This window comes from Lissotriton helveticus, chromosome 11 (assembly GCF_964261635.1).
Source record: "Lissotriton helveticus chromosome 11, aLisHel1.1, whole genome shotgun sequence".
NCBI lineage: Eukaryota > Metazoa > Chordata > Amphibia > Caudata > Salamandridae > Lissotriton > Lissotriton helveticus.
The window spans coordinates 840,395,885-840,419,284 of record NC_136072.1 but is presented as its reverse complement, the minus strand read 5'-3'; the positions used below and the strand labels follow the sequence as shown (position 1 = coordinate 840,419,284).

At 44.9% G+C, this 23,400-nt stretch overlaps 1 protein-coding gene across 1 annotated transcript in view; it reads left to right on the top strand.

The window, feature by feature from the left end:
- The window catches only part of LOC144792163 (uncharacterized), a 581,805-nt gene that overhangs the window by 134,035 nt on the left and 424,370 nt on the right, over window positions 1-23,400 (top strand). The window contains exons 8-10 of the mRNA XM_078667056.1: window positions 2,645-2,696; window positions 12,605-12,785; window positions 21,789-21,887. Coding sequence (XP_078523182.1) covers window positions 2,645-2,696; window positions 12,605-12,785; window positions 21,789-21,887 — 332 coding nt within the window. The remainder of the gene's footprint in view (window positions 1-2,644; window positions 2,697-12,604; window positions 12,786-21,788; window positions 21,888-23,400) is intronic.

Here is a 23,400-nt window from a genome sequence, read left to right as displayed (position 1 = left end):
TCCTGTTTTCGCTGGCATTCTCTATAAACGTGCCGAAGTCAAACCTGACTCCTTCTCAGATGCTCCCTTTCATTGGGGCAGTTCTGGACACAGTGCAGTTTTGGGCCTATCCTTCCTGAGCAGGGAGTCCAGGATATTCAGGTTATGATTCCGATGTTTCAGCCTCTATCCTGGATTTCGGTGAGACTGACTCTGAGGCTGTTGAGCCTCATGGCCTCCTGCATCCTGCTGGTAAAGCATGCCAGGTGGCGAATGCAGGCTCTGCAGTGGGGCCTGAAGTTCCAGTGGACACAGCATCAAGGAAATCTCACAGACATGGTCCAGATCTCAGAAGGAACTGCAAGAGAACTGCAGTGGTGGTTTAAGAACCACAATTCGGTCAGTGGCAGACCCCTCTCCCTTCCCCAACAAGATCTCACAGTTGTGACAGATGCATTACTTCTGGGATGGGCTGGCCATCTGGGAGAGCTGGAGATCAGTGGACATTGGCCTCCGGCAGAGACAGGGCTCCACATAAATTTGTTGGAGCTCCGGGCCATTCAATTGGTATTGAAAGCATTTCTCCCCACTGTCAAGGATAAGCTAGTTCAAGTGTTCATGAACAACACAACTGCCATGGGGTACTGCAACAATCAGTGCGTGGTGGGCTCGTAAATCCTTTGTCGAGAGGCCCTGCGTCTCTGGACATGGCTGGAACAGCAGGGCATAACCCTAGTGGTTCAACACCTGGCATGTTCTCTGAACGCCAAGGCGGACGCGCTTAGCCGTCGATGCCTAGTGGATCACGAATGCCATCTCGAGTCAGAGGTGGCACAAGGTCTCTTTCATCAATGGTGAGAACCTTGGTTATATTTCTTTGCCTCCGAAGAGAACACGCAGTGTCAACAGTACTGCGCGCTGGAGTTTCCAAGGCAGCTATCGCTCGCCAACGCCTTTCACCATGAGTGGAGCTCAGGCCTGCTGAATGCTATTCCCCACATACTACTCCTGCCCAGGGTTCTGAAGAAGATCAGGAGTGACCGGGGCCAAGTGATCCTTGTGGCTCCGGAGTGGGCAGGGAGAGTCTGGTAACCAGAGCTTCTGAGAATGAGCATTGATCCTCCGATCAGGCTTCCCCTTCGGGAGGATCTTCTGTCGCAGCAGCAGGGGATGGTTCTCCACCTGAGCCTGTCAACTCTGCACCTCCATGCGTGGACATTGAGCGACAACAGTTGATAGCTTTTGACCTTCCTCCAGAAGTCTGTAATGTTCTGGCGGCCCTCCACTAAGAAGTTATATACCTACCATTGGCAGAAATTTGTATTATACTGTGTAGAAAGGTCTATTGACCATCTTTCTGCTTCTCTTTCTACTGTCCTTTTGTTCATTCTGACCCTTGCCCAACAGGGCTCTGCTTTGGGAACTCTCAAGGGTTACCTTTCTGCTCTGTCTGTTTTTTTGTGGCTTCCAGACCAGCCCACACTCTTCAAATCTCCCATTGTACACAGAATTCTAAAATGGCTGGCTCACCTGTTTCCACCTACGCCCTTTGTTATACTGCAGTGGGACCTTAATTTGGTCCTCACCTACCTGATGGGCACTCCTTTTGAGCCTTTACACAATTGTCTCCTCCGTCGGATCACCATCAAAACAGTCTTATTGGTGGCGATTATATCGGCCAGGAGGGTGAGTGAGCTGCAGGCGTTATCTTGCTCGCCTTCGTATCTTATGTACTTTCCAGACAAGGTCGTGGTTTGCACCCGGGCATCCTTTTTTCCAAAGGTTTTGACCACTTTCCATCTGAGTCAGTACATCATGTTGCCCACCTTCTTTGCTCCCCCGCATCCTTCTAAGGAAGAAGAGCATCTCCACCGGGTGAACCCAAAAAGAGCATTGTCGTTCTACCTTGACCGCACAAAAGAGTTTCGCGTGGATGACCAACCCTTTGTGGGGTATGTGGGAGCGGAGAAGGGAAGTGCAGTGTAGTGCAGAAACTGACCATTTCTCGCTGAGTCGTTCTCTGCATCGAGATCTGTTATGTGCCCTGGCAAAGAAGCAGCCTCTAGAGGGATTAAGGGCCCATTCCACCAGGGGAAAGGCTGCGTCTAAAACCTTGGCTCAGGGCATCCTTGGACACGTTTGCAAAACACTACTGCCTAGACGGTCAGGTCCATAGGGACGGGCCCTTTGCCCTATCAGTCCTACAGGACTTCCTAGTATAGGATATTGGTCTGCAACCCACCACTGGGATGGTATGGCTTGGGTATCGAATTCAAAGGTAAGGAATTTGCAACTAGAAGTCTATCAGAAGAACAAGTTACTTGCCTTCGGTAACGCATTATCTTGTAGAGACTCTATCTAGCTGCAGATTCCTTACAGCCCCAACCATGCCTCGCCCCTTTGCGGACTAATATTGTAGGGCTAGGGTTACTCACCTTTTTAGGGCCCTAGATTTGCATACAAATACTTACCTTACTTCCTATCTTTATTTACATTCAGATTGAATATTATAGCTGGGCTATCCTGCCTCCCACCTTAACTCATCTAATGTTAATTTCTTATTAAGTGAAATATCTAGGGATTCTGGCCAGTAGGATTAGTGAATAAAGTAGGTTTACCACTAGGTCTTTTTCTAACATTCTCTATCCTGTCGTATGTCATGCAGGTCCTGGGCGTAGCACTCACAGACTTCTTTGTCCAAGGAAGGAGTCACTGAGGTAAGGAAGGATAAATATCTGTGCATACTAGTGCATGAAGGCCTTTGAAAGTAGCTAATAGGCATAATTATGAATTGATGTCATTGATGTACAGGCTTAAGAATTGTGGTACAAATAAAGAGGAGTGGACATTATTATGCATTTTGGTAATTTTTGGTTTGGGAAATGTCTTGAAAATTAAAGCAATAGCATAATTTTTAAGATCAAGTTGAGGGAGAGAGTAGGTGAAGTCCAAATGGAAAGTTGCTTTTAGAACTTGGGCATATTAAGGGAAAGCTAAAGTGCTCTAAGGGAAAGGCAACAAAGGAATTGAGGGTTTTCAAGAAGTATCTGAGATGTAGGACATAGGAGACTGAAGTCACATTATAAGGACATTTTATTATGTGAAGTCAAGTTGTGGATACCCTTAAGGACAATACAAAGGAATGGAAATTATAATTTAAAGAGAACTGTTAGCAAGTTCATTGTTGAGTAGGACAAATAAAGTTGAAAAAGTAATCTGTTACATGCATTGAAGCCATGTTGCAGTGTAGCAATGGCATTGGCTGGGGCTGTGGTTTAGAGGGAGGAGCAGTAGTTCAGGTAGAATGAGTAAAACATATTTTTATAGGTGAAAAGCAACACTAGTTTAATGTGTTGAGAAAATACAAACCAGGGGAAACTTGTATGTTGATTTAAAAGATTCGGAAAAGATTCTAGTGGTTCACTCACAGAATCAGTACCCTGGGCCGACAATTCACACGACCGATAATAATACAGGAAATACCCTTCAGATCAAAAAAATAACTTCTGAAGGAACGAAAGATATAAACAGCCGGAAGATGAACCACCCAATTTACCGCTCCACATGCCAGCAGTCCCGTTACAAAACACCAACTCTCACCACCATCAGGAAAGGAATTAGAAATGCTCTGGGCCCAGACAGAAAGGATAGCTACAGACATGCGAAACACATCGGACCCAAACAACTTTCGTCCGGTAACAACCATTCTCCTACTAGTCAAAGTACTAGAAAAATGTGCTCACAATCAATTAAGTCAGCACATCAACGAATTTGAACTACTAAATGACTGCCAATCAGGGTTTAGACCAAATCACAGTACGGAAACAGCAATCCTACACATAATAGATGACGCTCTGCTGTCCCTCGACCGTAATGAAACCTGTCTCCTGATCCTTCTTGACCTATCGTCTGCATTTGACACAGTAAACCAGCCCAAATTATTAGAACACCTTGAAAATACGATGGGCTTATCAGGAACAGTCCTGAAATGGTTCTATTCCTTCCTAGAGAACAGATCACAAAGATTTCACTAAAAGAACAGAAGGCCGGGAGGCAAAGGCACCGCCCGAGATCGGCAAAAATACGACAACTCGAATAACAGGACACAGTTCCATAGAAATACAACCGTGCGAGAAGATGGAAATGTCAACACCAGCATTAGAGCAGGAACCTTGCTCGTTGAAGGCACTTCCACCCATAACGGAAACACAATACAAAGGCCAAATCATAGCAGCTTCACAACTCACATTCGCTAGGAAGGCACCACCGGACGACCAAAGGGTCCAGACTCTTGAGCAACCTTTTAATAATAAATCAGATGGGAAAACACAAGCTATGTCTTGCTGGAATAATGGCCAAATAGGGATTCCAGATCAAACAAATTCGCATAATGGTCAGAGTCACGAGTTTGAGGGAAATAACTCGGGAAAGGAACATCTGGTAGACTCTGAGCGGACAGTGATCCCTTGAATTTGTGACAAGAGGCCCGAGCGACATCTTAAATCGCTCAAACATCCTATATCTCCTGTCCTGTATACCCTCATTGGCCTATTTAACATCAGCCCATCTGGCATTGGTACACTTTAAAAATGACTCCTGGATAAGTCATAGGGAATCAACCCTAACGACGTGGACCAACAAGCTAGACACTCAAAACATCATGGTGGCAAAAGATTGACTCAAGGATTGGGGCATCCGTGTAGACAAATGTCCAATGGAAAAGATCCCCAAGTACTATTACAGAGGCTGTACAAATAAGCAGCGTCATTACCACAGAAAAGCATTCTAAGGGGCAGCAAAAATGATCCTGAGTCAATACTGTGATAATAACATTAAAATCAAGCTCCAGAAGGGCGATGCTACCAGACATTGTATGGTGGTAAGAGCATCACAGGACATCACATCATAAGACTGGGCCTGGATCTCAACGGGACTGCATACCAACGGGAGGGCAAATCCCTAGCAGAAGAAATCTTTCAATCTTGTCCGGATTCCAACAAAATGGCATACCAGGGAAGACTCAAATCAACAATCTCGGTGGCACACAAGAGGCAATAATAAGAACCAAGATCAGATTAACAAATTGGAAGGTGGCAGGGCTCAAATCGACCTTAGCCAATAAAGAAGCAATGGATCTTCTCAAAACAGGAGATATTTTATGTTTTCAGGAAACATGGACGGTGACACCAAATTCCATCAAAGGCTTCCAGGTGATTCACACATTAGCCAATAAGAAAACATCTTTGGAAGACCGATCGGTGGGGTTTCAATCTTTGAAAAATTAAACTTGCAAGTACGAATCGAGGAATGGCCTACTCATTCACCTAAGGTCCAGATCACCACTATAAAAGGAATTGGATTAGAAGGCATCCCAACCACAGTCGCAGTAATTATCCTCTATGATAATCCAAACAAAAAGGTAAAAATCGCGAACACAAGGATGATTACTGGACTGATTAGAAAGTATCTCTATGAGAACCCTGGGCACGAATGTATTATTACCGTGGACTTCAACATGAGAGATCTGTGCCACCAGGAACAATGCCAAGGAGATAACGGACGGAATATCATGGAAGCCTGTATCAACAAAATTAACCTGGAGTCCATGAACCAAGTAGGGCAGCCAAATAGGAAATAACGACCTACATTTAAAAACATCTCCACGCTAGATTACATCTTTCTGAGCAAAAACCTACTGAAGAGGTGTGAAGAATATAAGGTGTCGCACACTACTGCTAGCGATCACCATCCAATATCCATCCTCATCAATATAAGCACCATGATGGATGAGGAACACCTAACTGCTGGTAAAAAGCTCAACTCAAATAATGATACAGCACTGATAAAACGACTTAAATGGGGACCCATAAGCCAGGCTAGATACAACAAGTAGAACAGGTCGTATGCACAACCAGCCCTCATAAAAATTGGCCAGAAATCATATCCTCGTTATCTAATGCTCTGATTGCAGGAAGGCAACCCAAATATAAAGGAAAACGCAGCGGAAATGGACCAGCCAGCCTCATCGACATCAAAACATTCAGAGAGAACAAAAAGTGTTGCCGTATGGCAGAGCTACAGTATAGGAGAGAAAAGTGCCCACGGACGGAAACACTTTTGAAAACATCGAGAAAACTGCATAAAAGATCTGTGTTTGGCAGTTGAAACAAACGATCATAGAAGAAAAATGAAAACACATCTATGCTCTGTTAGCTCCAAAATTCCCTGTTCCTATTGGATGCTATTTTAATGGTCTAAATGGGGGAAGCCATATCCATAACGCTGTATCTGCCAACAAATGGGTGGCCCATGAAACAAGGTTATATGTCGACCAAGACAAACCCATGGCAAAAAACATGGAGGTAGAATGCTATAACCCCGACGAGAATGAGGCTGAGGACCTTGCCTCAACAGAAAAATAAATTCTAACCACCCTCAAGGGAATCGGGAAGGACGGGGCTCCCGGTCCTAATGGGCCATCAGGCAGCATCTTCAATGAAGAGTTTTGGGTCCCTCATATGTATTGCCTATTTAACCACTGCTATAACACCTCAGCAGTACCGGACTCGTGGACAGGTTCCATCTTGCCACCAGTCTACAAAAAAGGGGATGCTTCACAGCTGGAGAACTACAGACTGATCGCATTATTAGACGTAGATGGGAAGGCATTTGAAAAAAGTGTTCTCGAAAGAGTTAGAGGCATGGATAACAAAAAATCAAATCATAGCGCAATACCAGACAGGATCTCGCCCCAACTCATCGACAATGGACAATGCCATCGCACTATCATATCTGGCAACAAAGGCCACAGAGGTCGCCATCCCTCCACTATACGCATGTTTTGTCGACTACAGTGCCGCTTTCGATGGCATTGATCGTAACATACTGTGGACAAAACTTGCAAAGGGGGGTATACCGAGGAAACTCCTGGCGGCAATCATGTCACTCCATACCGGCACTTGGGTCCGCACCAAGCTCACACAGACATGTGCAACAGCCAAGATCATCTACACGAACAAGGGGCTAAACAGGGATGTGTGATCGCACCCACACTGTTTAACTTATACACTGTGGACCTGGGAGAAGCACTTCTAAAAACCAAGATCTTTCTGCCCAAACTGGGCCATCTTAGACTACCGATCATGCAGTATGCGGATGACCTTTTCCTATTGGATCAAACTAGAATAGACCTGAAAAGGCCATTGGAGACACTACATCTTTACAATACGGAAAACAAACTCCATGCCAAAGCAACTAAAACTGAGTATATATAATCTTTCTTGCTTGATTAATTAAAATCATTGCAATCACATCATCTTACATCTCCAAGAAAAACACATTTACATTACAAACAAAACATATTCTCACATAAAATAAAAAACTGTCCCATAAGTACAAATTAAAAACATATCGATTAGCCCAAATCTAGCTACATTACATCGTTAATCACAGTATATTATTGCATATTATACATTTTAAAGTGACGGTGTGCGTTACAAAGCTATTTCCATTGATATAACTGAGAAATATTCTGACAAATAATCATTCCTTTCCCCTTCCTTTCAAAGTGCTAATGTGCAAAAAATGCATCAATTTGCTGCGATGATAACCCAGCTATTGTTAGATTTCAAATGAATACCATCGCAACAATAATTATTAAGTAATTGAATTTATAAACCGTTAAAACTAAGGCCATACCAGTTGACATAGTAATGGAACCGATTCACCAGACAATGATTAATGCCTGTCGGGCAGATCTCACGCAGCTCATCAGAAACTAAGGTTTCAAAACTAAACGTCTAAGATTTATCAGCTTCGGGCATACACATATTATATGTACAAGAGTTTCCTGTGGCCATCCGCAAAATCTACAATTAGAATCCGGCCACTGTTTGATCCAAGATCGAGTGCCCTCCTTTGTTGGGTTTATACCCATACATAGCCTTAAAAACATTTTTTTTTAACTTTACAGAAAAGAAAACATTTAAATACGGCTGAACACGCGGGGATTGGTATGAATTGATCACGTACCATGCATAGTTTTTTCCAGCTAATGCAATTTTGTCCAATTTAAACGATTCCTTTTTAATATGTTTTTTTAACACTAATTTATAGTTGGGCATTTTCAGAGCTTGCAGTTCAATTTGCAGGCTGGTATCTCTTAGGGAAGTTAAAGTATAAGCTCTCCATTTAGCCGTGTAAGCAGATTTATCAATTTCTTGCCAACAAATATTCCCTAAAGATGCAGGTGCTGATGTTGACAATGCAACCATCCATTTTAACCCCTTCGACGCTCATGACGAGCTCAGCTCGTCATGGAGTTTCCATTGATTTCAATGGAAATTACATGAAGGACAACAAATAGCCTTAGCATCCAAGTGGTTAAGAAAGATCCTTTTGATACCAGGCACTGACTTTGGAGGCCGAATTCCAATCTAATTGCTGCTTGACGCACTGACCTGGCAATTCCAAAGGTTGCTTTAAAAACCTTAACAATTAATAAGTCGAGCACCTTCACATCTTTTCCTCTTGTAATCGGGGAACCATAAATGAGGGTAGGTTGTAACTTGGCTTTGATTACTTTAAGAATAAACTCATATGATTGACAGTTCAGTGATTTGTTTAAACATTTAAAAGCATGAATCAGTGTCACAGCCTTGGCCCTTAGATCTTGAAGATGAAATTTAAAAGACATGCGATTGTCAAATATCACCCCTAAATATCTATACATCTTAACAATATCAATTGTACCTGCTCTGGCCTTCCAGGGATTAAACTTATGTTTGACTACACCAATTTTCATCACTTTCGTTTTTTAAAAGTTTTTTTAACAGCCATTCTGCTGTATATAGTCATCAAAGGCAGTAACTAGTCTTTGTAGGCCGATAGGGGTATGGCTCATAAGAATCGTCTCATCAGCATACTGGAGGAGGCTAATTTGCACTCCCCCCATCCTAGGAACATGCCCATTAACAACATAAAAATGTTGAGAAAGATCTGATAAAAAATAAATTAAATAAGCAGGAGGCAAGAACACAGCCCTGCTTCAGGCCATTATATGTTCTAATCTTCCTTGAAGGAATTACCCTCCCCAATCTTAACTTGAACCCAAGTGTTGGTATACAGAAGTATAATAGCTTTCAACAATTTCTTTGAGATTCCCAGATCTTACAATTTTTTCCATAATAAATTTTGAGGCACAGAGTCGAAGGCTGCCTTAAGATCAATAAAAGCAATGTATACATTTAGTTTATTCCAGACAGCCTTCTCCGCAAGCAAGGTTAGAGCCAACAAATTAATGATAGTGGATTGATTTATCTGGAAACCAGTCTGATTAAATGGGGCTAATGCAACTAAAACTAAGGTGCTGGTCTTTGGCTACAAACCCAAAAAATCACTACTGGAATGGCATCTTGGCCCGTTAAGAATTGCTACTGCCAATAAGTATACTTATCTGGGAATACAATTCTCAGATACCGGCAGAACAACCCTGCAGGCCAAAGCACTTGAGGCAAAAGCGTCCAAGGTTGCACATGCCCTATGTAGATTACATAATAAGCTTCTAAACTACTTAATGGAGGGCACACACTGATTCGCCTTGAATTCAATATTACAGCAATAGACGTAGAATGTAAAAAAAGACATAGTAAAATTCCATCATCATGTGATTGAGTCAGGTCCTGGTACAATCAGGGAAGCACTACAAATAGTCTTCACCGACAACTCTAGTCACTGGGCTAAGTACCTCTTAATTGCCAGTAAGACATTTGGTCTGCCAGCTTCTCTTCTAACGGACACTCAATTAACAATGGCCGGTCTAAAAAACCTGCTAAAGAAGCAGGGAAAGATCACTTCAAGACAACAAGATCTCGAACGGATCAGATCCATTTGTGGCGCAGAGGGCCTTGTCTACTCACACAAAGCTATCCCATGTCAATCATACTTGAAAGCAGGATTGGGAAGGCAAGCCCTACAGGAACAGGCTCCTAACATTACCAACACAGGATTACAGGGCACACTGGAAAAACATACCATCAAGAAGCAGTGGATGTCGTTTGTGCCAATATCATACAGAATCTGCAGAGCACATTATCTGCTGCTGTCCAGTTTTGTTAAGCCCAAGGCGCCTATATCTACGAACTATGCTCATCCAAAATGGCGTAAGATCATGCAAGGAGGCTCTAATGTTCATCTACGCCACCACAGTGCCGATGGAGCTCGCACGAATTGGGAAGTTCTATGTGGTAGCTTGAATGACTTTGTGATCAACGCAAGAACAGAAGATGACAGCAAAATAATATACGAGTCAGATATTACCAACTGTGGCAGCAGCCCTGGCATCATGACTCTGTACCTCGCCAATTTGCTCTATTACTCCTCATTCAACACTGTACAGCTCGCTTTGGGAGGTGCACTGTCCCTCAATTTATCCCAAAGGCCTACGCATATAAAAATCACATGCATGCTAGTATAATACTCTTCCGCATGCTCATGCACTTATGCCTCTCAGCCCTATTCGGTGACGTCACTCTGTCTTCTGTTACTTCCTTTCATTGTGCTCTTACGGCTCATATATGATCCATACCATCCTCTTGTTGGGCAAAATAATCACACTTATTATGCCTGCATGACATCGTATTGCACGTTTGCACGCTTACGTTCCCATGCCTTTCAGTCTCACTCCTCTTTCATGCTGTATCGTGTCTTCCTTTTTAGATGTTCTTATAATTTTTTTAGACCTTTAACCAACCAAATGCACTTATTTATGATTTAACATGTATTGTAGTTGTAAATGATTTTAGGTAATCATACAATAAAGAATTACTTACCTTAACTCTATCTCCTCCACTATTTAATCTGGACATCAAACCATTAACTGAAGTATTGCGCAAGGCTAACATTTCCTTTCACATGCATGCAGACGACACCTAGCTACATATGAAGATATCATCACCGGAAGAGATCAACACTATGAACCAAGCACTGAAGAGAACCGTTGAATGGCTAGCTGACAATCATCTTAAGTTCAACTCACAAAAAAACGAATTCCTTCTGATCTCCGCTCCTAAAAGTTCAGCCAACAACAGGTCTACTAAGACTTCATGGACATGTTCTGTCAACCCGACGATCCTTAATCTCAGCTGTTTAAGTACACTATTGTGAAAAGGATTACTGCCCTGCTAGTCGCAGAACAAAGAAACTGATCACCTCTCAAATAAAGTTACAATCACTGTTGGAGCTCTAATGGCTAGCCTCAGCTAGGGTGGATACAGTTAGTCCCTTCCTCCACCAACATTGATGCTGTCTATGGACAGGAACCTCGACCAATCCACATATATATTTGATTACCAAAGCAATACTATAACCAGTTTGGATCTAGAAGAACTCAGGAGTGATCTTATTTTAAATTTAAGTATGTCACAACATTCTTGAATGTAATGTCATGATTTCTATTATTCTTCATTATATTTGTTTGGTGTATGGATAAGTATATGCCATTGTTAGTGGAATACGTAGACATGTTCTGGACGTGAAAGCTGATATTGAAGTTGGTTGAATTGTAAAGCGCTCCGACACCCAAAATCTGGGTCTTGTTTGCGCTATAGAAAACACTGAATGAATGAATAAATAAATAAACCCGTAGGCCCAATAACTCTGTCTCCCCTGGATGATTCCTCAGCCTTTTACACTATGATTTAAAAAGCTGTCTCATTCACCCCACGCCACCCTATCCTGCAGCAGGATGTCTTTGAGCACTGTGAATCACTGGATCAAACTCCATCCTGTCTTTCTCCTTCCCCGATGACTCCGTCACTGTCCTACCTAAAACCTTCTCTTCCTCCCCTTCCCCTCAGCATTCAGTCCTCCTGGTTTCCATTCCCATTTTTTCACACACATGTCAAGACCTAGATTACCCCACTAAAATACACCTTACTAGATAAAACTGTTATCACCTAACGAATTCATACACACTCTCTGTGGTTTGCTTTTGCAAGATGTCATCAGAGCTTCCACTTTTCACTACTGCCTTTACAAAGAAGAGGGTCCAGATTAAACAGTTTAATAGGTTCACTTTTTTACCAGTCAGGTTTCTCCATTGGCACTCGAGTTTTTATTTTAGTTTTCACTGTCAGTTATTTGAAATGCAAATAGGGTAGAACATACCGTCTTATGAATCCACCAACACTAGGTAGAGTCAATACCGTGCAGTACATTTCATACTATATCCATAATGGTGAATCTCTTGCTGTTCACATGTTTCTCCATTGCCACAAAATGCTGAATGAATTTCAAAGAATCTTAATATTTGAATTTGATGACACTACTTTGCTGTTTCTACACCAGCACAACACTGTAAATAAAGAATAATGAGTGAATTTCATGTCAACGTTTGCAGTTATTAAATAGAATCAGCATTGCATACTTTCTGATTCCCCATAACCCTTATGTGCCTGAATTTGGGAACCATTTATTACCTTTTATGATCCAGTTAGTAATTTGTAAAGTTATTTGTTTTCAGAATTTGGTAATGCATGTTTTTTCTGTACGTCAAGCATTATTAATTTGTATCTCAAAATAATTCTTTTTCGTTAAATATTATCACAAATGTTTTATATTATTTTAGAAAAACCACCGCCAATAAAGCAGCCACTGATAATGATGATGATGATGATGAAGATGAGGATGAGAATGATGAAGATACATTTCAACAGGCCTTTCCTCCCCCTGGTTGGAAAAGCAGTAGCCCTGTCCACTGGGGCTCACATGCAAACAGAGTACCGGACTCCAGCTGGAACTGCACAGAGGTGAGGAACCTCACACATGATCTGATTATCCAATGAGCTGTAATTAAAATATTTTAGCTATCTGTAGCTAGTGTGTGCATATTAAGTAGCACTAATGTACTTAGGTGACTTTTAAACTCAACCCTTCTTGACAGGAGCAGTAATTCTATCAGTAAAAGCCCACAAACAAGCAGAAAATAGATGGTGTTTTACTTATATTTAGGTTTGCTTACCAATGCTCTTGGAGTCTTCCAGAGAGCATGATGAAGGCTTGTGCTGTAAGCTGAACTATACAGCAGGAGAGAAACTAAAGCATTATTCTGTGCAGCTTCAGGGGCTGGGATAGTGTCAGAGGGAGAGCCTAACAGTAGCAGCAGAGTTCCCCTTCCTCACTTCTGCTGCAAATCTGCTTTTGGTCTCTCTCAAACGAAAAAGTGTACCGATTGGGGTGGGTTTTCTCACAGTTTCAGAAAATTGGTGCTCTATTACTATTGACCATTGTGTCCTCATTTTGCCCGTCCATTTCAGGATGCTCTTTCTCACATTCCCCGGTTTGATCTACAGGATCAGCCAACCATGCCCAGATTCTTTCTTGGGAGATGTTGACCTTCCTGAGCAAGGGAATCATCTATGTTTATGTATATGGTATTTCTGTAGCTCACACCTAACCAAAAGGCAGCAGAATTCTGTTCAGGGTCGAAGGCAAGCATAACGTCAGCAAGGGGTAGGAGCTGTAGCTGTGTTGTGAACCATTAATGCATTGTGCTGTAGTGTTCTTTAATGATGTGATTCTTCAACTCTTTCCTAAATTGGAGCCTTGTTGGGGCAGTCTTGGTGAGGATGTTGTAACCATCATGCGGTTACTCGAACTGGAGAAAGATCAGGGATGTTGGCCCCCAAGAAGTAGTTCCCTTTGGCCTTTTCTGCATCTCGACTACTGAACGACTTTGTGTACAAGAAAAAATTTAAATGCACTCTTTTGCTTGGATCCTGCTTGCAGTGGAGTCCCAGAATTCAGTGATATTGCTGCTCTTTTTACCTTCAGGAGTCAGGTGTTCGCATACCAGTCTTGCAGTCTCACAGGAAGTATCTGCAGTTTGTAGGGTGCTCCATTTTATTTTTGGCCTTATCGCGGCCCTCTACGTCTTTAAAAAGATTATGTCAATTGTGTGGCTGATCTCGCCATGCTTTAGATATTCTCCTTGTTCAATGAGTCTGAGACATTTGGTGTATGATCCCATCGTCTCTACTGGGGACTAGCGTTCAAGCTCTGACAATTCTGCATCTTCACCTCCAGTATTTTCATTTTCACACATTCATCCTGGCACATGAGTGGACTTCAGTGGTGCCTCTGCTTTTAGTGGTCACTTGGGCAACCTTCCGTGCAGGATTATTATTCACCGGTAGCTCTCAGAATAGTGACTGACTGGGAGCTCAGCAGGATGACCTAAGGATTTGAGGTAATTGGTCCCCTGCAGAGCTGAGGTGCCATATCAATCTGCTAAGGTTGCACCTTGGAGGACATGGAGAAAAGAATGGCAACTGATGTTAGTGTAAATGATTTCATCACATGCAAAGGATGTACGGAAGTCTCCGCCAGAGCCTCACAACACACCATGCGGCCCTGTAAAGTTGCTGCCTTTTTTTCTAGATCTGTTCTGGCTCATGAAGATTCAAAAGGTATGGAATCTGCAGGAAGATTTCCACCATAAAGATTGTTATTAAAGGAAAGTAATTTGTTTTTCACAAAATAAAGAACCAGAGAATAATCTGGGGGAATCCTTCAACTCTAATTAAAATTTGCTTTCAATGTGCATAAAGAGTGATAAATGTAAACCTTTTATCCTTTCTATAAGGCTGTGACAGACGATGAACATCTGTTTCATAAGCAGAATGTGCTATGAAATTCCTTGTTGTTCTACTTTTGTTTCCATGTTTATTAACATGTTGTAGCAACCTCACATATTCCAGTTACATTATTATTTAATTCCTTAAAATGTTGGATTATGTTCATTTGTATTAAGTTTATACCGAAAACAAATTCCAGTTGCTGATGTAGATAAAGACTTGTAGGCCAGGATGATGTGTTACACCTCTCAATGTAATATTTAAGAAGGTACTAGCAATATCTCGAAAGGCTAGAGGTCAAACTGATTCCATGAGCAACATGTGTCTGAGAATGAGTATTGGTTTTAGGTACAGTATGCCAAAAAAATCATTATGTTTTTTTTTATTATAAGAGAATATTTTTAATAACTGAAATTTCTGTGTTCTAAAAAAATTGTAAGTAATGAGAAGCTATGGGTTTCTTAAAATAATGCAGCATCTTATAAAACAATGCAATTTTGGGATCTTCATTTTCTCTTACAACCATACCAGAAACATTTTTAGGGAGTGATTTAAATATAGTAAAGAAATTAATACAATTCTTACACATGCAAATCGTTTAGAGAATCACCATTTGTAGAGCGTCCCCGGTTGTTTTTGATTTAAGTAAATGAGCCTTTAATGCTGGCGTGGTTCATTATACTCAAATCCAAAGGTGCATCCATCACCAAGATCAATACTCGCAGCGGGCAGCCCATACTTTCCCCCACACTGATTAATCAGGAATTCTATAATTATTATATGACCTTGTAAAGGGCCCCCTTTGCCTTTCTGAGGAGGCACTAGATAACTGCCTGGCACAAGTACCAATAAAGCAATTAGCCGAGGCGCACCATAGGGAACTAGGGACCCCTATCACTATACAGGAAATCCGTGCTGCAGTAAAGGGCCTAGCTACAGGTAAAACACCGGGACCAGATGGACTACCTAGACTTTAAAGTTTGAGTAAAGTGCCAGCCCTTAGGCTCCTCCCATACATGCAGGAATTAGTACACACAGATCAGAATGGATTCATCCCCAAAGCGCGGCACCTCACACAACCTTAGAAGACTTTATGATGTCAAGTATCACCCAGTAACACAGTCCGATCGCAAAGCGATTCTGATATCCGTAGACTGGGGAAAAACCTTCAACACAGTACACTGGAACTTTCTGTTTGTGGTCCTGGATCGGATGAGTCTGGGAGAAGACTGGATTAAATGGGCCAGACTATTGTATAGGACCCCGACTGCGAGAGTCAGAACAGGAACAAGGCTTTCACCACAACAATACAAAGTGCATAGAGGCACTAGGCAGGGATGCCCACTTTCTCCGCTACTGTTTGCTCTAACAATCGAACCCCTGGCTGCACAGCTTAGAGAAGTGGGTAGGGGATGGGGCCTGGAAGTAGAAGGTTGAGAACATATTATTTCATTGTACACCGATGACATACTCCTTTATTTTAGAGATGGACTGACAGGAATCCCCCAAGCTGTGGCACAGCTAAAACACTATGAATCAGTTTCAGGCCTGCGGGTGAACAAATCCAAAACGCATATATCTGAAAGAGACACGTTAGTGATAGATTCCTTACCTTAGAATATCCCCAGGCGTCAGACTGGATCCGGAAAGTTTTTCGTCAGCAGTACCCCTGCACGTCGGAAGTTGGTGTCGCGCAGCTCCGTGTCCGTCGCTGGCGTCGTATGCACCAAGATGACGTCACAGAGACTACTTAGGCGCCACCCAAGCGTGCTGACGTCAGTTCTTTATTTTTCTGCGCCAACAAGCGCAGATCCGGTTAGAGCACGTACCCTAGTCACTTTTTGACTAACTTTTTGAGACTTTTGTCTCCACTTTTTAAGTCTTTGACTCCTGGTGCCATGTAGGGATGCCTAAGTTTAAATCCTGCGGGACCTGTCGCCGTACGATGTCGGTGGCAGTCCCCCATGGCGTCTGTCTCTAATGTCTGAAGCGCGACCATGACTCCTGGTCATGTTCCGACTCTCTGGCCATGTCTCCGAAGGCCTTGAGGGAGCAGTCCCGTAAGTTGCTGCAGGGCCCGGCAGTCGTCTCCACGCCGTTCGAGAGACCGACCGCGGAGCCATCATCATCGCTCCTTGGGGTCAAAGTCTTCACACTCTGTATCGGGTAAGAGACTTCATAAGAAGAAGTCGAAGAAGCGCTTACGCGGACGAGTGGGTTGGGGGTACCTCCCCCGTGGCTCCATTGGAGCCTGTGAGTCGAATAGCCTACCCACCTTATCCGGGTCGGTCGGCGACTCTGGCCCAGGTGCAAGATTTCCTTGCTGCCATGGATCGCCTTTTCAGGCCTCGGGCTTCTGCCTTCGAGCCCCGTGGTCCCAGCTGAGGGCCCTCCCTTGCCGCCGGCGCCGCAAGGTCCTCCGCCAGCGGCCCTGGCCCCGGCACCGCAAGGTCCTCTGCCGGCGGCTCCGGTCAGTTTGCCTCTCGCGGCCACGTTCCCAGCCCCGCAATGGGTTCCTCCGTTCTTGCATGGGTTTCCGGACAATTTATGTTCCCCTGTCCCTCCCCCACCGCTGCAGCCTGTGCCACGGGAACTGGAGGAAGGGGACGACTAGGAGGGGTCTGACAACCCTCTTGCACGGCAATGCGAGTCGGAACAGGAGTGGGCAGAAGAGTCGGAGGATGCAGGTGGCCTTGACCTCTCCTCTGACCCTGGTTTTCTTTCTCCTCCTGCTGTGGCCATGGAGGAGGGCGCCACATACACTGTGGTGCTCAGTAGAGCAGCTGCGCCCGTTTACCTGCCTACGGTGACCCTCAAAAGTAACTTCCTCACTGAAGTCCTTCAACCGGCGGCGAGCTCTATGGAGCCCCAGCTGTCGTTCAATGAGGCGTTAACTGATGTGTTGATGGGCACCTGGTCTAGAACAGCCACAGGAGTTCCTGTGGATAAGAACATAGCCAAGCGTCATCGCCCGGCCCCGGGTGACCCTGCCCTTTTAACAACCCACCCAACTCCAGAGAGCCTGGTCATCCAAGCCTCCACTTCCCAAAGCGCATTTCCTACCGCCCCGCCGGATAAGGAATCTAAGAAGCTGGAACAGTTTGGCAAGAAACAACTTTCCTCAGCCAGCTTAGGGCTGCGGTCAGTGAACACCGCATGCCTCTTGGGCTGCTACTCTCACGCTGTGTGGGACACGGTTGTGCAGACGCTGGCTCAGTGTCCGGAGGATGTTTGGGCAGTGCTTTCCCAAGCTGTTGCTGAGGGGAAGATGCAGTAAAGTTTGCCATCTGGTGTGGACTGGACACCGCAGACTCACTGGGTAGGGCGATTTCCACGACAGCGGCCCTCCGTCGCCACACCTGGTTGCGGTCCACTAGGTTTTCAGGGGATGTTAAGAGCTCTCTTATGGACATACCTTTTGATGGTACCCGGCTGTTTGGCGATAAGGCAGACAGTGCGCTGGAGCGTTTAAAAGACTCCCGGGCTACGGCCAAGTCCTTGGGCCTCTCCACCACGCACCCGGCCACGTCTGCTTTTTGTTCCATTCATGGCCATGGAAGGGGCGCCCGACATGATTGTTCAGCCAGAAGCCTGCGCAAAACCAACCTCAGCGCGGCCGCGGATGTGGTTCCCGCTGCGGTGGGACAGGGGGCCAGCGTGCAGGTCAGTCCACCTCCGCTCCCGCAGCATCCGCCTCAAAGCCTTTCTAGTCCGAGCTTTGGGATGCACCCCACGCCGGTGGGCAGCAGGATTCAATATCACCTCCCCAACTGGTGCTTTGTCATCTCGGACAGGTGGGTGCTGCAAATCGCCCGAAGGGGCTACTCCTTCCCCTTCGAGTCTGCCCTTCAGCCATGCCACCTCAGTTCCACCGCATGTCGGGGGATCACTTTGCACTTTTCCAACAGGAAGTCGCGGCCCTCTTGGCCAAGGTGGGCCATAGAGCGCGTTTCTGGGCCAGAAGCACAACGTGGTTGTTATTCCCGCTACTTTCTGGTACCCAAGAAGGAGAAAGGGGTCCTGCATCCCATCTTGGACCTCAGGAACGTCAGTCGCTTTCTCCGGAAGGAGAAGTCCAAGATGTTGACTCTGGCTCAGGTCTTGGCAGCCCTCGACCCTGGAAGCTGGATGGTAGCGTTGGACTTGCAGGACGCATATTTTCCTATCCCCGTCCTGCCGGCCCCACAGCGTTACCTGCGGTTCACGGTAGGCCACAAGCACTTTGTTTGCCGTGCTCCCCTTTGGCCTCACCAGTGCCCCTCGTGTGTTCACGAAAGTGATGGCGGTGGTAGCAGCTCATCTGCACAGATCAGGGGTTCCAGTCTTCCCCTATCTCGACGACTGCTTGAAGATGGGCTTGCCCCAGGCAGTTGTCTCCCACCTCCAGACTACGGCCGACCTCCTACATTTGCTGGGGTACTTCATCAATGTGCCGAAGTCTCACCTGAGTCCCTCTGAGAAACTCCCCTTCATCGGAGTGGTTCTGGATTTGACGCAGTTCTGGGTTTATCCTCCCGAGCAACGAGTCCGGTATATTCAGGCTATGATTCCGATCTTTCAGCCTCTATCCTGGGTTTCAGTCAGGATGACCCTCAGGCTCCTGGGCCTCATGGCCCCCTGCATCCTTCTAGTGCAACATGCCAGATGGGATATGCGGGCTCTGCAGTGGGACCTGAAGTTCCAGTGGGCACAGCATCAGGGCAACCTGTCCGATCATGTCCAGATCTCGGAGGGCACTGCACGACAATTGCAGTAGTGGCTCACGAATCACGATTGGGTCAATGGCAGATCCCTCTCCCTTCCTCAACCAGAGCACACAGTGTTGACGGATGTGTCCCTCCTGAGATGGGGCGGCCACTTGGGAGAGGCAGAGATCAGAGGCCTCTAGTCTCCGGCGGAGTCCCAGTTCCATATCAATCTTTTGGAGCTTCAGGCGATCCGATTTGCACTGATGGCATTCCTTCCCTCTGTCCGGGGAAGTGTAGTGCAGGTGTTCACGGACAACACCATCGCCATGTGGTATTGCAACAAACAGGGTGGGTGGGGTCGTGGACCCTATGTCAGAAGGCTATGCGCCTCTGGACACGGCTGGAACATCAAGGCATTACCTTGGTGGTTCAACACTTGGCAGGTTCTCTGGTCGCCAGGGTGGACGAACTCAGCCGCTGGTGCATGATGGATCACAAATGGCGTCTGAACTTGGACATGGCGCAAGGTCTCTTTCTGCAGTGGGGACAGCCTTGGTTAGATCTATTCGCCATCGAAGAGACCGCGCAGAGTCATCAGTTCTGCGCGTTGGAATTTCCAAGGCTGCACTCGCTCTGCGACGCTTTTTGTCACGAGTGAAGCTGCGGTCTGTTGTACGCCTTTCCCCTTATACCACTTCTGCCCAGAGTGTTGAAGAAGATTCGGAGCGACCGGGCCTAAGTCATCCTTGTGGCTCTGAATTAGGCACGAAGATACTGGTATCCCGAGCTACTCAGCATGGCGATCAATCCCCCGATCCGACTGCCTGTTTGGGAGGATCTTCTGTCGCAGCAGCAGGGGACGGTCCTCCACCCAAACCTGTCCAGCCTCCACCTCCATGCATGGAGATTGAGCGGCGACAGTTGAGAGCTTTCGATCTTCATCCCGAAGTCTGCAATGTCATTCTGGCAGCCAGGCATCCCTCCACTAAGATGGTATACGCCTGCAGGTGGAACAAATTTGTGGCATGGTGCACAGCAAAGGCTGTGGATCCCCTTTCTGCCCCTCTTTCCAAGGTCCTACTGTTTCTTCTCTCTTTGGCCCAGCAGGGCTCTGCTCTGGGCACTATCAAAGGTTATCTTTCGGCCATCTCCACCTTTCTAAGGCTTCCAGATCAGCCTTCTCTTTTTAAGTCCCCGGTTGTTAATCGCTTCCTCAAAGGCATTACACACACGTTTCCTCCCATGCCTTTCATAATGCCTCAATAGGACTTAAATCTGGTCTTAACCTATCAGATGTGCTCTCCCTTTGAGCCCATTCATAACTGTCCCTTATGTCTTCGCATTCTAAAGACGGCTTTCCTGGTAGCTATCACCTCTGCCAGAAGAGTGAGTGAGCTCCAGGCTCTTTCTTCTGTATCTCCTTTTCTTTCTGTTCATCTGGACAAGGTGGTTTTAAGGACTTGTTCTTCTTTCTTGCCAAAGATGAAGAGATGCGTCACCGCCTGGATCCAAAACATGCACTCTCGTTCTATCTGAAGCGCAACAACAGTTCCGGGTGGATGACCAACTCTTTGTTGGTTACGTGGACGCCAAAAAAGTCGGCCCGTGCACAAACGAACCATCTCTCCTTGGGTTGTTCTGTGCATCAAAGCATGTTACTCGTAGGCTAAGAAGGAGCCCCCTGTGGAGCTGCGTGCCCATTCTACCAGGGCAACAACAGCCACTACTGCCTTGGGACGTAAGGTCCCCTTGCAGGACATTTGTCCGGCAGCTACTTGGGCCTCGCTGCACGCGTTTACCAAGCATTACTGCCTTGACAGTCAAGTCCGGAGAGACGGCTAATTTGGCAGTTCTGTTCTCCGTGACTTTCTGATGTAATCTTGTTCGCAGACCCTCCACCGGGATTGGTATTTCTGGGGTATCTATTCTAAGGTAAGGAATTTATCACTAACGTGTCTCTTTCATATGCACAAGTTACTACTTGTGTAATGATATATCTTTAAGAGACATTAGTTAGTGATAGATTTCTTACCGCCCCGCCCATCCTCCCCATTCTGCGAACCGATTTCTAGGGTTAAGTTTATCCCTTTCAGAGCCCTAGTTTCATGGCACCAGTGGTCAGTTTTTTTCATGGCTCTGCGTTCTTGGCACGGAAAGTTGTGTACAGAACTGATGTCAGCGCGCATGGGTGGCGCCTTAGTAGTCTCCGTGACGTCATCTTGGTGCATACGACGCCAGCGACGGACAGGGAACCGCATAATGCCACCTTCCGACGCGCAGGGGTACTGCTGCCAAAAAACTTTCCGGATCGAGTCTGACGCCTGGGGATATTCTGAGGTAAATAATCTATCACTAACTAATGTCTCTTACAGATATATCGTTACACAAGTAGTAACTTGTGCATTCCTACTTTGCCTGGGACTGGAGAAACCTACAGTTTGCGCAGTGAACTATCTTCAGATCCTTCTTTTTTTATACTTCATTTCAGCACTCCCCTGGAGCATTTCTGCGAAGATTTGGTACCTCAGTTGAAGAGCTGGCAGCTGAGAGGGCCGCACTTGAAGACTCTGTGGCTAAATTGCGACGGGTAAGACAGTTTCTGTTTTGCCTACTTGAATGCTGAACAACATTTTAAAGTAAAAATCATATCCTAGTTGGGTGGCTTCACAGAAATGGCGGACATGGGTTCCTTAAGCACATTGATTGGTATAACTTCTAATTTACGCCATCACACAAGACAAATGTATAGACTTAACACACATGGACACCAATGGAGATCATGTGGCTTAAACCAATACTAAGAAGATGATGCAGACAGAACCCATGAGACATAGCACATTAGATCTTTAAATTGTTAGAAGAACGTAAACATTTCAGCTCTGGGCAAACTATTTGAGAATTCTCACCTACTATTGAAAAGTATAAAAGTGAGGTTCAGTAGGTTAGAAGCAGTACAGCTTGGCAGTACAGTGAGCAAGGGTAAACAAGATGGAGTCAGTAATAGTAAAACATATTGGGGAATCTAACACTAATAAGAATGTTTGTAACATCTGCAATGGCGATTTTTTTCAATTTGAATATTCCCTAGTCAGTCACACGCTTCTGCCGCTAACATAACGCTTAAGCTCTCATTGCAACCTAAGATCAGCTTCAGTGTTTCCATCCGATTTACAAATCAGACTTCATGAAATTGCTACCAACTATGCTTTTCCACACACAAATTCATCTCTTTATGACTAGGAGGAATTTGTGTGTGGAAAAGAGATTGGTTATGGGGAAAATGCACAAGTTTACAGGTGCAGGGAAATACCATGCACAAGTTATTAACAATTATCACCTAACAAACTCAGAATGGGGCTGTAAAAGCACCCTGGGCTTGGATCACAGGGGGACACAGCCTTTATAATTCAGACCTTACCACACAAAGCCTTTCCAACCCAGTTAAGTACAACGCAGGTAAGTGTTTGTACATTTACCACACACGCCTTTACCATGTAGATAAGTATTGTTCTCATCTATATATATATAAAAAGCAAAGTATGTCTGTTTGTCCTTTATGCATTACTACACCATTCATCCGATCGGCATGAAACTTTGGGAAGTTGTTGAGTACACTCCCGCGAAGGTTTCTGGCTAAAAAAAAAATATATATATATATTTATATATATATATATATATATCCAGAAGCAGAGAACTCTGGGTAGTTCCTAAGTTTAGGTATATAGATAACCCTCTTCTATCGAGCACCATCAACACCAGCAAAACTCTAAATTTGCTCACCTCAAATGTCTGCCTTTCTATCAAAATCTTTAAGCATAGGATTAGCACAGTGCCATCTATGCTGAGTAAGAAAGGGACAAAGAGCAGGGAACCCTTGGAACTTCCAATGGTTTAGGTGGAGAGCAACTCCTTTATATGGGACAATCACCAACATCACTGTCACTCCAAATCTGCTCATCTCAAAGGTCTGTTTTTCTACCAGAGTTTTTTAAGCATAGGATCAGCGCAATACCATCCACACCGAGCTAGAAAAATGACAAAAGCCTTTTACTATTCCAGGCACAGTATTACAGCTTAGAATGAATAAAATCAACCCCGGA